Here is a 17,809-nt window from a genome sequence, read left to right on the forward strand (position 1 = left end):
TGCCCCTGGGGATAAAACAAAGGGCTCAAGGTGTTTGTTTTTTTTTATTTGTGAATGATAATCGACTGCTCATGGTTAAGTACAAAATTAGACTGCAACAGCTGTGTCACCTGCGAAAGGCGGTGTGAATTGGATTGCTCCTCATTGTGTAGTCTAGCCTATACCAGCCGATGCAGCTGGCCGCCTCTGCTCTGTGGTTAATATGATTGACTGCTCCACTGTCTGTTGACTAATGTAATTGTCTGCAGCTATTTTGGTAAAGACTTGATCAGTGTAAAAGGCGACGGTCCCTCTCCTTGGTCACGGAAGGATCAAGTCACCTCCTGGGTGAAGACAGCCGCAGCAGGCGCGTGGCGGAGCCGCCGAGCGGAGCAGCCAGTCACCCCGTTTACGGTAGGCCAGCCACACCAGCAGCAGCATCACTGTGACAAGCGAGGAGCCAACCACCAGGCTGACTATGACCAGAGCCAAGTCCAGTTCTGATGGTTCTGATAAAAACACAAACAAACAGACCGTAAAAGTCACAGCCATGACTTGTTTGTGCAGTGTTCCCTAATCTCTTTTACTTTCATCGTGTAGCTTTATATGACGCACTCATGAGGAGAATATCTAATTTCCTGTCACATCATCTGCCGTGCATGCTCTGTTATCTCAGATCATCATTTTTGTGTAAGGACCAGCTAATAATTACCTATCTCCTCTGGAAAGGTAGAGTTCTTCACTTGTTTCAACATGGGTCCAAAGGATATGCGATTTTTCAGATTGGTGGCAAAAGTTTGCGAGCCCTCTGAGGGAAGTGCACGCCTCTTCTGAAGGCACTGCTACAAAAAGACGAGGAGATATGAAACAATGAAGTTTGGAAATTGGTGAAATAGCTAACAGGTTATTATCTGTTTGGGTGATGGATGGTTGTTCTTTCTGTCTGTGATGACAAACAGAAAGAAATGTGCATGAAACCAACACAAACAAATCACTCCTCTGATAAATATTTTGGAAAAACCTGATTTCTTTCCTGCCAGTTTTTTTTTTAGTTGAACAAAAAGAGCATGAGCAGAAGTATTTATTTCAAATAAAGAGCTGCAAATATGGATTTGAGCTTGTAAGGAACAGCTTTCATTTAATCTAGGCATCCCATTCTGATTTAGAGCAGCTCAAACTGGGTTTTTGCAATGCAATGTATAGCTTTTCTGTAGCTATACATTGCATTGCAAAAACCCAGTTTGAGCTGCATATACAAGAAACACAATTTGTCACAACAAGAGGGGGGAAAGGAGCAATAGATGTGGACAAAGAAAGTTGCAGATAATGCAGTACAATTTGTGTCAAAGCTCAAACTCTCAAAGTGTTTTACTGCTCTATAAGATGGAGCTTTTATCGTCTATCATATATCCCCACTGTTTTACATGACCACTGTAACAGGAAAAAACAAAAGAAAAATGGCTGAGAACTTAGCAATACTAGAATCACAGCTGCTGTGGGAGCTGTGGAAGTGCTCTTCAAAGCCAGACATCAAAATGAGTCTCTGGAGTTTTTCCTCTCTTTCACCTCCGCCCTCTAACATGCACTTGTCAGATGATTCCCCTTTTCTCATTAACTCAGAGCCCTCATTCCCAAAACAGCAGGATACAGGGGTTGGTATTAGAGCTGCTTGTCTAGTGCTATTCTCTAACTTTGTGAAGACCTCATCTAACCTATAGTGTGTCTATAATCACGTGACCAGGGTTCCAGGCTGTGTGTTTGATTCCTGGGGTTTGACTCCGGTCTTTGTAATCTTGCTAAAGAGTGAGATGTATAAAATACTTATTAGTATTAGCAATGGCATGTTGCATTAGTTGTACCAAAGGATTCTTTTAACTTTGATTCTGAAAAATTATGTATGCCTATGCTTTCAAATAATTTTCATTTACCGTCTCTCTTTGCTCTTGTACCCAACCAATTTAAAGGAGCCCGCTCACTTCTAGTCTGTCTCCATGTTTTCCGTGTCACAAAATTTAAATTACCTTCAGTCGCTTGCTCTTTCATTCTCTCACATCATTACGCTGTGCACCCACTGCAATCTTACCCTTTCACAGTCAGAGTGGTTCCTCAGGCAGACACTCAGATCGCAGTGTAGGTACACTACTGAGTAATTAATCATTTGGAAGAGACTGATGGTGAAGCTGGCACTCGTTGACAAGGCAGTGGGCAGTAGTGTGATCCCTGCTGGTTCTGCTGCTAACCTGAGGCACCAAAACAAATGCAGAGTATAACCTTAGTGGATTTTTTTTTCTTTAAAAGAAATAGTGGAATGTTTAAGGAAAAGCGGTTAAAGTGAGAAAATCCTGCCACATGCCATGGAAGCTGCAGTAATCAATAAACAGTGCACCCTTTTTGTGTCAATATTTTGGTTTGGACTGAGCTGAACACTTAAAAAAACAATAAATCATATTAGGTAAATGTCAGTTTTTGTTTTAGGGTGTTGTAAGATTGGTAGTTGTGGTATGTAATGTTAATAAGTTTTGCTATAAATTCTGATTTAGCGTCCAGAATATATTCACCAGTGTGCTGATTTTTTAAGCGTTTCCTCAGCTCTTTAGGAGTTATTGAGGTTATTATTTCAAGGTAATTTAAAATGATTTACTGTTTTTTTTCTTCATTTCACTCAGGAGAAATACATTTGAAAAAAAAACTGCATATCACTGATGTAAACATTTTTTTAAGTTTAACAGTCACTCAGACTTTGATATTTTACAGGTTGTCTATTTACAGTATATTGCTGCTTCTCCATATGTGTGGAGTGCACCCAATTTCCATCTATCTGACTGATCCTGGCTCAGAGAGATAACACCATCAACCTACAACAGCCTTCTTTTTATCTAGAATATTTAACTCTTAGAAATGGACCTGCAGCTTCCTGGATTGATGTAAGTTATAGTAAAACTGTTTATCTGGTAAAAATAAATAAATAAATAAAAATAAACATTCTTTTAAGCAGTGACAGTCTAGCCCTACGTATAATAACAACCCTGGGCCGTGTGGATAAGTGTTACCTGGTAAAAATGTGATACCTGAATTTTTAAAATTATTTTATTCCCCCATCACCAGGTCAGAGATTTGGAAAAATTGAACATTTAAACTTATATTTAATCCAAAGTTTGAATGAGACTGCCTAATAACCTTATTACAAGAAGTCAACAAACACTGATGTTATCAAAGACATCAGAATTCTATCCATCCATCCATTTTCTTGACAGTTTATCCAATTCATTGTAGTGGGGGATTGCTGAAACACGAGAGTTGGAAAAGAACACAAACGCTTATTTCCGGCTTTCCTGTTTACCTGGAGAAAAGACAGCAGGTAGAGTTTGCAAGGTCTGGCTGGATGGTTGGAGACAGGCAACAGGAGGTGACCCCGAGGTTTATCTGACTGTTGTTTGTCTTTAGGTTGATAACCACTCTGAGGTTCCCCTGGGCAGGTACAGCATCGCCAGGCTCTACACCTCTCCCAAGGTCAAGACTCATTTCTGCTGTGTAGTTTCCACTGCCACACAGATCCTCTGAAACTTCTGTTATACTACCAACAAATTGGTGTATTTGCAACATGAATCTTAACATATTTACATCATAAATATCTTTAAAGAAGGGCGGCACCAAAAATGTTATTGTGTAAAGTACTGCATATTACATACTTTATGTTACTGCTAAACATACACACATAAACATACATCTTATTTTGTGATTGATTTATCAATGTAGACATTCGTTTACATCTATTTTGATTTAGTATAGAAATCAGCTTTTGGACTTGCAGTCACATGAGTATCTCAGGTTGAACAAATACAGCTCTGAAAACTCTTCCCACCTCAGAGTTTTCACAGTTGTGAAGGGTAGTAGTAGTTATGTCTAAGTTATTTTGCTCAGCTAAAATTCCTAATTGTGCTATAAACATTCATTGACTGCAGAAATAAATAAATAAAATGGCATCCTAGTCTGTTTGCCAACTGTGGTTCCTGACTTCTTTTCACAAATTAGGAAGAAAAAAAACGTAAAAGTCATGGGATCATTTCTAGTCAATATTTCAATCATTCAAAATCTCCAGTATGTGTTAACTAATTATAAATAGTAGCATTACCCAGAGAGATACAGATGTGATGAGGTCCTTCCCCTGCGCTTCAGCTTTGGCAGCTCTGACTCAGACTCTGGCAGTAAAAGGCTGCGCCCAGACTCTTCTTTAGCCGCGGCACTCACTAACCTGGTGGCATTTTGCGCTTCAAGTACCTCGACATTGCCTGCTCCTCGGTTTAATTGTGTTTTTGTGTTTTTTTCAGAGAGCACCGTCAGCTCAGTAGCCTTTATTTTGGTCTGCAGAAGAGCTGCTTCAGGTTCAGATAAAGTGACCTCTTTAGCAGGAACCTCCTGAGCCTTCGAGGTCTCTCTGTGAAAGCGTCTTTGTGTTGTTTTCCTTACAAAGTGGGGCCTCTCAGGTGTCCAGTGCCTCTCCAAATGAACAGCTTTAGCTGCCACACTCCTGGCCTTTTCTGACATCGTTTCATCAACGGCGCGATCGGATTCACCGATACTGATGAATGCTGAAAGCGTTGCATATTCAAGGTCAGCGGCCTGCGGTGTAGCCTTTCCAGCTACAAGACAGTCAGAGCTGCAATTGCCATTTTCTGGTTTTGCGCCAGCAGTGTCCTCGTCTCTGAAATGATCTCTTTCTGTGACTGCACCCTGTGTTTTATACATTTTCTGACTAGGATCAATTTCACCTGGTCCAGTTGTTGTTTCAGTCGTCTTGGTTGACCGAGCACAGCCGATAGTCCTACAGCTGCTTTTATTAATAATGTCTGTGGGCGAGATCCTTGTAGTTGGTGCAGAATCTGCCATAAATCCAGATATCAATTGACTTATTGAAGTCTTTTCATGCGAGGTCTGCCTGTCAGGCTGCTCTATTCTGTCCTGCGTATATGCTGCAGAAATTTTCTCAAGTAGAGATTGTTTGGCTTCAAAAGCACTCTTTGTAGTCAGAGCTGTTTTGATGTCTTTAATTAATGAATATTCCATTTTTCTAAGCATGGTAGATGTTGGACCATGCAAACCTTCAGCTCTGTGGGATGTCTGCAGCAAGTCTCTTTGGATGTCCTTCTCTGGGTCATTAATATTATGTGTTATTGCAAATACAGCAGGAGCAGCATGCTGACTCTGTTCAATAGTCCGTACAGAAATTTTATCCTCAGGCAGCTCGGCACTGTGTGTTTCTGTTGTGTGTTGTCTTTTCACAGCAGGGGTGGGTTTGCCAGTAGTAGGAGTTATGGGACGCCCTATCAATGACAAAGACTCAGTATGACGATTCGAGTGCTCTATGTGCTCAGCAGCAGCGCGAGATGAGTTTTCCACAACTGGCACACTCTCACTAGCCATCAGCAGTGATTCGTGATCTTCTTTGGACACAGTAACACCACCTATGGTAGGAGTTGGAGCCAGGGACACGGAATCATCAGTTACTGCTGTTATCATTTGAAAGGAAGAAGTAATTAGCTGGTCGTCAGTCTGGTGTGTGGATTTACTGAGGATAATGATATCATTTCTGAAAGTAATATGTGCAGCAGGGAGAGCACTGTTGCGCACTGAATTGTTTTGCATTCCGGGTGTTTTTTCTGCATGATGCTTCACATCAGAAACAGACATTTTAGTCACATCATCATGCTGGATTTTAGGCATTTCAGGCCAACCTTCTGACTCAACATCTGGAGAGGTGCCAGATGGTGCCACATGTGTGCTAAAGGCAGGTGTTCCAAAATCATACACAAAATTGTCGTCCATAGCCGGCTCAGTCCTGGGCCCAGCATGAACCGCAAGCATGACAGACTTGATGGGAACTGTCACTGTGCTGTTTGCTTCATTTTCGCCATTTACACTGATCAGGTCATTCTCATGAATCATTTTCATTGCTGGTTTATCAGCCTGCATTATAGACAAAGAATTAAGTTCATCTATGTTATCTTTATTGCTGCCGGTCATTGGTGTAATAAAAGGTAAACTGTTCTTTTCAAGTCTCATCTCTGATATTTGCTCTGTGACCAGCTCTAAATGTTTCACTTTCAAGGTCACCATTGTTCGTGCATTATCGTTCTCCTTGATTTGATTTGTCTCATCAGCAGTCCCTAACAAAGACTTGACACGGTCACTTTCACCATTCACATGTTGAGTGTTGGAATTGGCCCTAAGTAAGTTTAGTAAGACAGGGCTAACCGCTGATCCGGTTAGACCTGTCAGCCTATAGGTGCCAGGTAAAATGTCACCTCCAAACAGGCTGAGATTTAGCAGCGGTGACATGTTGGTATGGGGAAATTGATCGTTTTCCGCTTTAGGACTCGATGATGCCGTTAGGGTATGCACAGATCTCTGCTCGTTACCATCAACAGAGGTATGCAGAGCATCTGGATGGGCTGTCTGCTCTGACAGTTTAAATGAGCATGGCTGGCCTGAAGTCATGTCAAAAGAGGGGGAGGAGGAGGACTCGCTGATCTGAGGGACAGGCTGCGCTTGGCGAGGCTGCAACTGGCCTATGGAGATGTGGGCCTCGGATGACAAGGCTGTGGCCGTGGGTGGCCTAGTAGATGAGTGATTATACATCTTCTGGTGTGGACCGGGATTCACTGATGCTATAATGTATTCTGCTTGCTCGCTCTCATTTGCGGTATGTAAAATTGAATTGGCCTTTGAAACTGAAGCACTAAATTTATGCGTCTGATCTGGGATGTCGTAAATAATTGACATATTGGGAGTAGAACTATTTACTGTAAAGTGGGGCTCAGCTCTCGGGAATCCAGCTGCGGTTGTCAATCGATGGGTGGTGAGTGACAACATATTGCTCATAGTCTTTAGTAAAGGATGAGTGAATTTAGCTGCACTGCTGTTTGGGGAAACCGATGGCTTTAATACGTCCCCAAACTTTAAAGTGTGATGTCCAAATGTAGCTTCAACAACTTCGTTCCGGGCACTTTCTTTAGCGAGTGATGACGTAACTTCATGTTTTGGAAAAACGTCCTTGGGGAGAGAGAGATGAGATCTAGTCTGTGTGTATGGCTCTTTGGGAAGAGATGTTGTTTTCGATTGGATGGGGCTCTGACTTGTTGTTCTGTGATTTTTTGTCACTTTATAGGTAAATGATTTATTTGTGATTTCCACAATTGCTGTAGCATTTTCTCCCAGATGAATGCCCTTGTTCTCAGTGGTTCCCAGCTGTTTAATCAAACTGGGGCAGGGAGACAGGTTCTCAACAACGTGTTCTTTATCTCTGTTAAATTCTTTCGAATTAGTAGGGGGTCCAAAGGGAACATTTGTCATGTCCTTTTTCCCAGTTTCCCCAACACATTTATTGTCTTCTTTCCCCTCTGGCGTTTTCTCACTTCTATCCTCTGCTTCTTCCCTTTTTAAAGACTCACTCTGCTTTTCAGCTGCAACTTTTAGGAAATTCTCTTCATATATTTTAGTCACACTGTCTCTTTCAGCTCCTTCTTCATCACTGATTTGCCCTTTGCTTTGATCCAGGTTTTGTCTCAAGGTTACACCCTCCTCTCCATTGGTCATTTCACCTTTTTCCCTACTCATGTTGGCGGTTTGCACTGCCATTTCTTCCCCTTCCCTGTCTACATTTTGATTTGTCTTAGCTCTGGTATTGATTATTTTTTCTTGTTCTTCTTCTCTGCTCTCTTTAAATTTTTCTCTTTGATAGTTCAAAGTTGTGTCTTTCCTGTTTTTCTCTCCTTCCTGCAACTTTATTATTGCGTTCATCTCCTCATCGTTTTCTGTCTTGTTCCCATTTTCTACAACTGCATACAACACCTGTTCATTTTCATCTCTTGATTTTGTATCATTATCTCTTAGTGACTCTCTGATTAAATCCCCACTATATGTTGAATAAGACTGACGAGTTGATGCTACATTCTTCCCTCTAGCTACATCATAAGTTCCTACCTGGATGAGTTTAGACTGAGTCCCTGAAAATTTACTTATTGTCAGTTTCTCAGAAAGAGATTTGCTTGATAGTGTTGGTAGTGTCAACACGGGCATGTCATCACCAAAGTCCTGACTCAACTCTGAGAGAAACAACTTCCTGGGCAAAACTTCTGTTGTTGCGGTGGTTGTAGTTTGTGGTTCTCTTATAACTGGTTTATTCATTGGCCCTGGGGGATCAACAGAAGAATGTTTAACAATGCTGTGTACAGCGTTAAATGTCAGAGGATCTTGTTTATCTGTCAAGTGTGTCTTTGTGGTTGCAGATGCAAGCTTTATGGCAGAATCCTTTGGTAATAATGTCAGTATGGGTCCTTTGGTCTGAAAGCTTGGTTTAGCTGGTGTTTGGAGTCTCAGAAGAGAGATCAAAGAATCCACTCTTCCTGTCTGAAAGTGAGACTCAGGATTTTTGACTGGCAAAGCGGTTGGCCTACTCCCGCTGAAGGGTGTTGCTGCACTGTGAGCTTCAATCGAGCTCATTCTTACTGCTGGATGAGATGCAGTGCTGTGATCACTACCCTCTGTAAGAACACTTATGTGACTGCTGTGGGGAGCTGAACTAATAACAGGCATATTGCTTACCGGCCCACTGCTGATGTCCAAAGACTGTCTTTGAATGAAACTTTTTAAGTTTGTTGAGACACTGTGGGAAGCTGTTTTGTTATTCTTACTGAAATATATCAGGTCTGACTGCGGGACCCCAGTGCTTACTTTTTTTTCATACAGCTCTTTTTCTCCACTTTCTACTGGTTTCCTTGCAATATAAAAGGATTTTGATGAGTGAGAAAATGTTGTAGATGTTGAGACGGGTCTCTCTTTGACAGAAGCTTCACTAGGATAGGTATGCCTCAATTGCTTCTTGGTGTCTTCTTTTGTTTCTGACGACACCTCAGCAAGAGGTCGTGTGTGAAACGCAACCGCTTCTGGAGCTGATGAAAAAAAAAGGTTTGGGGAATCATTCAAAACGCTTTGAGTATGACTCTGAGTGTTACTGAAGGAAAAAGAAGGGAAAGTCTGATCGTAAGGTAAACTTCCTCCCTCGCTGAAACTGGAATGCTTGGTGAGGTTTGCATGACTGACGTCTCTGTTTAACATTTCTTCTTGCACTCGAGCTGACTGTTGATATAAACTGGTTAATGAAGCTGTAAGTTTACTGTTGTCAGGGGAGCCATGAGTTGACAGTGCAGCTTTCCCGGTGGAGCTTGGCTTTTGATCTTTCAGGCAGGTCAAACACAAGTTTGTTATTGTGCTTCCTCTCGGTGAATCTTCTGCTGTAGCATTCTGAAAGATGGATTGCACTGTGCCCAAGCCATACAGGTCTCTTCCCGGGTTTGTGGTGTCCTTGCCTTGAGACTGTTTGTCACTGCTGTCATTACGTGCTGCATCCAGGTTATCAATTACACGAGAATGAGATGCATATAGCACTGGAGGTCTCAGGGATCCATCAGCAGATGTGAGCTTAACAGAGTTAGTGTTTCTTTGATTCCTGTAATCAAGAAGAGTGTGAAACCAAGGAGGGGCTTTCACTGCATCTGCAGTCAAATTGCCCTCTGGGTCAGAGGTGTCATTCATCATTAATTCTATTGCAGATTGCGCAGAAGATGATGAGATCTTTTCATAATTAGAGATCAATAGTTTTTCTGATTCAGTGTCAATCCTCATAGCCGACGGCTCTCTCTTTAATATGAGAGAGCTATTCCCATTTCTGGAGACAAAATGCTTTGAGCTTGGTAGGGAAATTAAAGCTGACGCCTTTGTGATTAGACTTTTCTTATAAGGTTTTGTCAGTCTGGTGTCAAGCAAGACCGCCTCTGGAAACTTGGCAGTCAATGCCATTGCGGTATGTTGATGCGTCTTCTCTGTAGGTATTGCTTCTGTGCCATGACCAGTTGTGTTTTCATTTTTCAGAAGCAGATCTTTTGTGACAGTTGTGCCTTTTGTTTGCTCTGTGAAGTAACCTTGGAAATCTTCTTTTTCTGCCCTGACTACAAAGACAAAAGCAAAACATGTCACTCAAATGTCCTCCCTAGAGGCTCTGTTTCTTAAACCTAGCATGAAAAATAGCACAAAAATGAATAAATAAATAAAATAAATGTGTTACTGTTTAGTACTATTGAAGTCTTAAAATCACATTAGTACAAACACCTGGTAGTCAAAATAAGACCGAGTGACCGAGTGAGGTTAAAACATTTTAAGTCAGCATCACTGTTTTAGTTACTGGAGAGGTTGTCTTGCCCTCATATAACTTGTCCTTGCTGGTGATTTTGAGAAGTTTAAAATAGTGTTAGAAAAAGAGCCTTGCTGCTATAGTACATGTATGCATAAGATACAAAATGTCTGAGGTTGATGTTTACACTGATAATTGCAGCACTGATATCAGCCAGTTTACAAACTGAATTAATCTTTGCACATTAATATTGTGAGTTATTACTCTACGGCAAACTGAGGAAACAGCAAAAAAAAAAAACCTATACCATAACATCATATATTTAAATACAGGGTAACACATACAGGTCACACATAGAATGGATGTGAAAGATAAATCAATTAATATTGATTATATTAAAACATGATCATAAAGCTAAACAAAGTAGTCTTATGAATGTAATACGCCTTAACTTGTGAATGTATTCCTCTGATTTAGGTAATTACTTTAAAATTAAAATGTAAGAGCCAGAATATCATTTATGTATCTATCCATCTACCAGGCATGACACACAATTAAATATATATGTGAGGAAAATTCTTTTAATTTATTCAAAGAGCTGCTATTTTATTTTATTATTTTCGGCATCTTTACTCTACTCTGCAGACTACTCTTTGTTGTTTTTATTTTGGTATTTTCTTCTGATGAACAAATAAATAATCATTTCTGTATTTTTTAATATTGCTTTAATATTTTTTACATTTTAAGCAGTATATTGTATTTTAAGTATTACAACTTTACAGCTCATATATGTGTACTGTATGCAGTTTATATATAGCTGCAAACTGCAAAAAACAAACATATTCTATCTAACATAGAAATAATTTATTAAATTGGCCAATTAATTGATTAATCTGCAGTATACAGGGCTCACCATTAAGTTAAGTTACTTTACTGAGAAAATAAACACAACTGTGAGTACATACCTGGAAGCAGAAAGAGTCCTAGTATAAAACAGTGAAGCATTTTCATTTCTGTTCTGTCTTGTTTGCGATTTATCAGTCCCGCTGATTAAATGCTCCTATTACTGTTTAATCCACCTGAGCAGAAGGTATCAGCTGTTTGCAGTTACTAGCAGATGGTGCCATCCCATGCAGGGAGCTTTTGTCCTCTGAAGTTCATTTATACGTGGATTCGATTTCACAGTAATCCTCCCTCTTTACAGTCACAACTACATGGTCATGGGTTAGAAGATGAACGAATTCAATAAGGAATTTTAAACAATATGTATCAGAAACTCTGACTATAGGGCAACAATACAATTAGTTGTACTGAAAATGCTACATGTTAATGTAAAAAAAAAAAAACAACAACCCAGAAACTGTATCTAAAGGTCTCAAGAAGTATAAACATGTTAATATTTCACTTTTCTAATCAATTTCCCAATAGAAATACCATCACCATGTTAATGTTGCCTTGTCTGGTCAATATCAATCCTTGAAAATACAACAATACAATACAGCTTATTCAACTGTACAAGAAGCAGATATTTGATGTTATAAAATAATGGCATTCAAATCATATAAGATACAGATAAACAAGGTATAACTGGGTGCACTTATGTGGTGATTCATACATGAAATACCTCCATGAAAAATAAGCACAGAATATTGTAGCTGTTCAGTGTTTAAATACACTGTTCTAATACACTGAACAGTGTATTTAAACACTGTCCAGTGTTTAAATACAAGGAGAACGGAGGAGACTCAAATCCAAATGAAATACAGCAAATATTTAATGAATCTCTAGTCAGACTTGGTTTTCTGTAATAGCAAATCAATATAATCTTAAATGAAATTTAATAAATAGGAAGACTAATAAACAACCAGGACTGGCACGTCTTCATTTTCATTTACTTTCACTTTTACCCAAAGGTAAGCAAGTATCAACGCCTAAAACAGAATAAAGGAGAAAACAAGACTGGGGTCAAGGAAGGATATTATAAAATGTGTGGTCAGGGGTTCATGAGATGAGCTTTACACACGAGTGCAGAATCTCAAGGCCGTGTAGTTCTCGAAGTTTGCTCATGTGTCTGGAAAAGAAGAAAAAGTTTGGGGGGATTTTTTGCAAAAGAAAGTAGCAGTAATATATTCAGCTGGTTGGCATTCAATTATAACTACACTCGTGTGAGCTCAGGAACTGAAGACTAACACATCCTCAACACAGTCACACGCAAGTGCTTCAGCCTGGAGGAATATTTTAGTCTTTCTAGGAATAAAGAGACACGTTGTTGCTGCCGACTCCTATTATAAAGTGTACTATTCCAGTTGTACTTGCATAATCGCAGAGGTTCTATAGTGGATGATGGCCCACAGCGACACATCACTGCTTAGCTAAGAACGTGAGGACTTTTTATTTATATCCTCGTGGATTTATGAGTAGATGGATGTTCATACTCAAATTTCACTCTTCAGTGAGAGTCAGAGAAACAATATTTAACTTAACATGTTCTACATCCTTAGAAGGGCTTTCTTCTCATTTATTTTACAGGCTGTTAAAAAACATTAATTTATAAAATCCTCAAATAATGCTACTCCAAAAAAGAGCTCGTTAAACTCATTAAATAATTGATAGCTAAATTTTATGATTTCTTTGCAAAAGTAGTGCTTTAAGCTGCTGGTTTAAAGGTCATTCAAAGATGAAAAAAAAAATCCAAAGTAGAAAATATTTTTCAGTGTTATCACAGGCTTCCAAAAAGTTATAAAGTTAAGTCATTTTAGTTATTTTTAAACTGAAGTGTTAAATAGCCATGTTATATTTTTACCGAAATTTTCAGTGAAAACACTACGTAGGCTACTTTTTTGCTTACGTTTAACTTTTGCTGTGCCGCTGGATATAATGCTGTGACACTACTATTACACTATAATGTTGCTTTTGCTGGGTTCTTGTTTCAGTAGATTTGCACTTCAAATTAGGCTGTGCCTCATCATTACAGCAGGAAAAGAAGGATTTATTTACTTACACTGAAATAAATGCTACTGCCTGCAAACTGCAAGCATTAGTAACGGAGCCATTATTTTTTTCTGTATCATCAAAAATATACTTTTCATGAATTTCTTAAAATATTGTGATATAATATTTAGGCTATATCTCTTACCTCTACTATCAATGCTCAGTGTTGGGAAGGTTACCCTTAAAACATATTCACTACAGATTACAGAATACATGCCCCAAAATGTATTTTGTAACGTATTCTGTTACGTTACTCAATGTTACTCTGAAAACTTTGGATTACTTAATATATTATCATGTTTTTTACAACTACATGAATGTACTATTGCTGTGTGATTTATTACTATTACTGAAGGCTACTCACCATACCAATACCAACTAGATTTTTAAATCTTAATATAAATGAGTAACAGTAGGTGGACATTAGGTAAGGCTGCACTTTTTGCAGCGATCTCGTGTAGAAAACTATTCCGCGGGTATATAAAACAGGTCCGCAGCTCTGAACCATAGTAAAGGGACCTCTGGCTAATGCATCGGGTTCAGTGTCAGGCTCGTAGCCGAAAACTGGCTTTACTTTGTTGTCTGGGTTAACTTTGCTAGCGAGAGACAGAGAGAGGCGTTTAAGGGCTGCTCCAATGGAACTTATTGTTTTGCAGGAAAACACGAACACAGCGTACAGTCGAGTCCTAATCCGGTCTTTAAGTCTGACGTCATTAGCCGTGCCTGGGCCCAAACGCCGCTGTCACGCGATCAGTGCGGCATCACTGAGAGTTAAAAACTGTCTAAATCCTTTCATCTGTAATAAAATGATCAGGGTTACTGCTCTACCAGGTGTAACAATTACGCTTAACATCCAGGCATCCATGAAAACCAATTTAACGGGGTTAAAAGTTAGGTCATTTATAAACTATATTGACTAAACTATTACTAATAAACTTTGATATACGTGACTAGAGTGACTATCAATGAGAGTGAATATGGCCGGTTGACATAAGACCTGCTAGTAAATATATTAAAATGCCACCTAGGAAGCGTGTAATGACCGGGAGCAACATGGCATCAGCTTCAAAGCAATACGTGGTGAGCGACTTGGTTCTATTGCTTACGTGGCTTTATCGAGTAGGGTGAGAGGGTACCTGGGTTCACATCGACACAACTTCCCAAGAGCTATTGCTGCATTTTGCTGCACAGCTGTCCTCTTAGCATCTCCTGCAGCGTGCTGCAGCAGCAACAGCACAATATCAGTGCCCAGCAGGTCACTGGCAACTCCCTCCAAATCAAGGCAGTGGGCCAAGCACAGGGCTGCATTTCCTGAGACCATCTCGTCACAGCTGGAGCTCAGCAAACGACGTATTATAGACAATTCTGTGTGAAATAGTAAATGAAAGGCAATTAGGATGTATATTAAATATATTTAAAAACACCTAAAGAATTTTTAAAAAAATCAGTGGATGTAGTATTTACTGTCCTCATATGTGAATCAACACACACATGCACACACTTTATTTGAATATTAGGTCAGCACTCAAATTTTATTCATGGACTAATGAAGGAGCTTGTTAAAACCAACACGTCAATCATTCCTCACTTTTATCAGAGTTCACCAGCTTCTCCCGTGCCAAGTGACTAGCAGCAGTGCACACTGTCAAAGTCTTAATGGCATACTTAGTGGCAGTCTGCCCGGCTCCCTGGGTAGGCAAGCACAAAAATAACAATGACATTAAAACCAGCAGAAAGAATGTGGATAAACATTAAATTTATGGTGACAGTCAGAGGTCACGTGAAATATGAAGAAAAACTGTCTTTTAGTGGAATTACGGCAAATATGTATATATAGAGAAAATTTGGGTCTCTGGCTTTGTTGCATTTTGTGTTGCTTTGATGATACATGATACAAAACATGAATGCACAAGACAAATAACCAAGCTCACAAATAAGCAACGAATTCAGGCCAAGTAGTTGCATGCGCTACTATGAAATGAATATGTGTTATACAATGACATCTTTCAACAAGAAGAAGCAGATAACTATGGTGACATTTGAGCAGTAGATTAGTGTTCACAGTTACCACCTTCAGGAGCCTGCACATGGTTTTGACCATTTCCCTTTGGATAACATGCTGAACGGCTTGTGAGGACTGGGGTAGGACAGTGCTTAGCACACCTGTGGCTCTCTGGAGAACAATGAAGAATTCTGGCATTAGAAAATGAAATAATACAAGACTGAAAAAAGTAGAGGCTTGAAAAACAAAGCAGAGAATTTGGATAGCAGATTATCAAAAAACTGCTATGGGGCAAGGAAAACTAGCAGAAAAAAAAACATTTGAAGAAAAAGGGTGTTTTCAGAAAATAATAAAAATAAGGCTATTACAAACTGGAAACTCATTGCAGGTTAAAATGTCTAAATTGCACTGTATTATCCAGGATTTTGAAAGCACAGTTTAATATTTTGAAGATACAAACTACACAATATGTGGGTGTGCAGTAGACAAAATAGAACAAAAGTGATGAAAAAAATTGTTCCTTCTTTTCTCTTTGTTTGCCGACACAAAGAAGGTTATTCTTAACAACAAATTAGGACCAGACTGGGTTTCAGGCTGCAGTCAGCTTGGTCTAAAGCCACTACTATATCTATATTATTGCTAATATATGTTGTAATATATCTATATCACTAAAGCACTTCTGGATGGATGCAAACTGCATTTCGTTGCCCTGTACCTGTGCATGTGCAATGACGATAAAGTTGAATTCTAATTCTATTCTATTCTACTGGCAATAATGTGAATAATGCATCTTTAAAAACTTTGAAGGGTGTTTTGAAGAAATTTTTACTTAATATTTTACCATAAAGACAACTTTCTAATGCTTTAAAGCAAATGTTAACTGTCGTTTCCAACCTATAATTGGAACATACATGCTCATTACAGATCCTCTCAGCAAAGCTAATATATATAATATATAATATACAAAATAGCAACACAATAATAGTAATAATAAAGGTGATGCATGACAACATAACACCCACATGGATGGCTGGACCCAAGGTCTCCCAGCAGAATATTGTCCAAAGTATCACAGTGCTTGCTTTTTTCCCATAGTGCATCCTGGTGCTGGGTGTTCCCAAGATAAGTGCACCCAGCCATCTACCACGTGATGTAAAAGAAAAAACATGATGCATCAGACCAGGTCACCTTCTTCCACTGCTCCGAGGTCCCGTTCTGATGCTCACAAGCCCAATGTCAGAGCTTTGGCGATGGGCATGAGTCAGCATGGGCCCCCTTACTGGTCTGCTGCAACAAAATGTGATGCACTGTGTATTCTGACACCTTTCTATCAGAACCAGCATTAACTTGTTCAGTAACAGTAGCTTGTCTGTTGAGCTGAACCACATGGGCTAGCCTTTGCTCCCCACATGCATTATTGAGCCTTAGCCATGCTTGACTCTGTCACCTGTTCACCAGTGATCCTTAGACCTTTTGATCGATACTTTTAGAGATGCTGTGATACAGTCGTCAAGCCACAACTTGGCTTTTGTCAAACTCACTCAAATCCTTACGCTTACCCATTTTTCCAGCTTCTAAAACATCAACCTTGACAATAATAGCTGATATATCCCACTCAATATCCCACTCACTAAAAGGAGCCATGATGAAGAAATAATGAGTGCTGTACACTTCACACGTCCATGGTCATAATGTTATGCCTGATCAATCTATATTCTTTGTTAAGGTTAAAGTCTTCAGAGTGCTGGAGCATAAGCTTTACTCACAGTTATGATTCCCTCGTCGTTATGCCTCAGGAGACCCACACAGGAGTCGCAGAGTGAAACAGAAAGCTCCTTCAAACAGCCACAGATGGAAAAGTGGATAATCCAATTTTCACATTCAATTCACCTTTAAATAGGTGTCACAACAAATAATTGCTCTTTCTGCTTCCTTTCCCATTGGCTTTTATTCTTCTTTTTTTTTGATATAGTCTAATCTATCAATTTTATTTTATTACTATTAATGAATTTTGTAGTAAGAATGTTGTTCCTCAAGTTGTCAGGAAAAAAGTCAGCGAACCTGAGAACTTACCTGGACGACAGGGGAGGTGACGGTTGAAAGGTTCATAATCAAGCCAAGTAAAGGGTAAAGGATCTCTCTGTATTCAGATGCAATGCATGTCCTCTGTGTGGAGAGAGAATAAAACCCTCCATTAAATAATAAGCAGACATCTTTTCTGTCTCATTGTGACAACACTATAGAAGACATTTAATTTCTTTGGCATATGACGTCAACACAATGAATAGCAATTTGCACTTTTCTAAAGAAAGAGACAAATGTGTAACCATTACTAACAACAGCAACCAAGAAGGCCTTCCAACAATCAGGATCATGAGCAAGCTTGTGACGAATGACGTCATCTCTAGCCAGACAGCCGAGACCTGATATCAGTGACGGAAGTATATGTTGATTGGACGTGTTGAAATTTTTCTGAAAAATACAGGAAACACTTGAGTACTTTTTCCACACGCATACAAATTGCATATAAAATGAACCAGTAATTGCATATATTACCAGTATTGTTGTAACTGGCAGAATGACTGAGTCTGTCAAAACATCTCTCAACTGAATACAAAACCTGCAAGAGAAAAAAAATAATAACATATATA

The 17,809-nt window shown here is 39.4% G+C and overlaps 2 protein-coding genes across 2 annotated transcripts in view; both read right to left on the minus strand.

Annotated features, from left to right (window-relative positions):
* Positions 1-38: 38 nt before the first annotated feature.
* Positions 39-4,424, minus strand: LOC102208285 (uromodulin-like 1). The gene is made up of 5 exons (XM_013910799.1): positions 4,112-4,424; positions 3,320-3,553; positions 2,063-2,219; positions 692-821; positions 39-488 (listed from the first exon to the last, which is right to left on the minus strand). The coding sequence occupies exons 2-5, from the start codon at positions 3,499-3,501 to the stop codon at positions 301-303; spliced, it is 657 nt and encodes a 218-aa protein (XP_013766253.1). The 5' UTR covers positions 3,502-3,553; positions 4,112-4,424; the 3' UTR covers positions 39-300.
* A 7,497-nt stretch (positions 4,425-11,921) lies between these two features.
* ttc12 (tetratricopeptide repeat domain 12) overlaps positions 11,922-17,809 on the minus strand; it is a 16,766-nt gene continuing 10,878 nt past the window's right edge. The window contains exons 14-21 of the mRNA XM_005720844.1: positions 17,715-17,778; positions 17,496-17,630; positions 17,232-17,324; positions 16,925-16,993; positions 15,228-15,329; positions 14,745-14,844; positions 14,293-14,521; positions 11,922-12,236 (exon numbers count right to left, since the gene is read on the minus strand). Of these exons, the coding sequence (XP_005720901.1) occupies positions 12,167-12,236; positions 14,293-14,521; positions 14,745-14,844; positions 15,228-15,329; positions 16,925-16,993; positions 17,232-17,324; positions 17,496-17,630; positions 17,715-17,778 (862 nt within the window). The 3' untranslated portion in view covers positions 11,922-12,166. The remainder of the gene's footprint in view (positions 12,237-14,292; positions 14,522-14,744; positions 14,845-15,227; positions 15,330-16,924; positions 16,994-17,231; positions 17,325-17,495; positions 17,631-17,714; positions 17,779-17,809) is intronic.

The sequence above is a fragment of the Pundamilia nyererei genome, unplaced genomic scaffold (assembly GCF_000239375.1).
Source record: "Pundamilia nyererei isolate P.nyererei 1_Seehausen unplaced genomic scaffold, PunNye1.0 scaffold00003, whole genome shotgun sequence".
NCBI classification, from domain to species: Eukaryota; Metazoa; Chordata; class Actinopteri; order Cichliformes; family Cichlidae; genus Pundamilia; species Pundamilia nyererei.

What these genes read in the sequence shown, in the direction of transcription:
- LOC102208285 (XM_013910799.1), bottom strand. Translation starts at nt 3,501, where the DNA reads ATGAGTCTTGACCTTGGGAGAGGTGTAGAGCCTGGCGATGCTGTACCT. An exon ending in ACCTGCTGTCTTTTCTCCAG is followed by an intron (nt 2,220 to 3,319) that starts GTAAACAGGAAA and finishes TTGGTGCCTCAG; the next exon opens with GTTAGCAGCAGAACCAGCAG. An exon ending in TACCTTTCCAGAGGAGATAG is followed by an intron (nt 489 to 691) that starts GTAATTATTAGC and finishes TGTTTTTATCAG; the next exon opens with AACCATCAGAACTGGACTTG.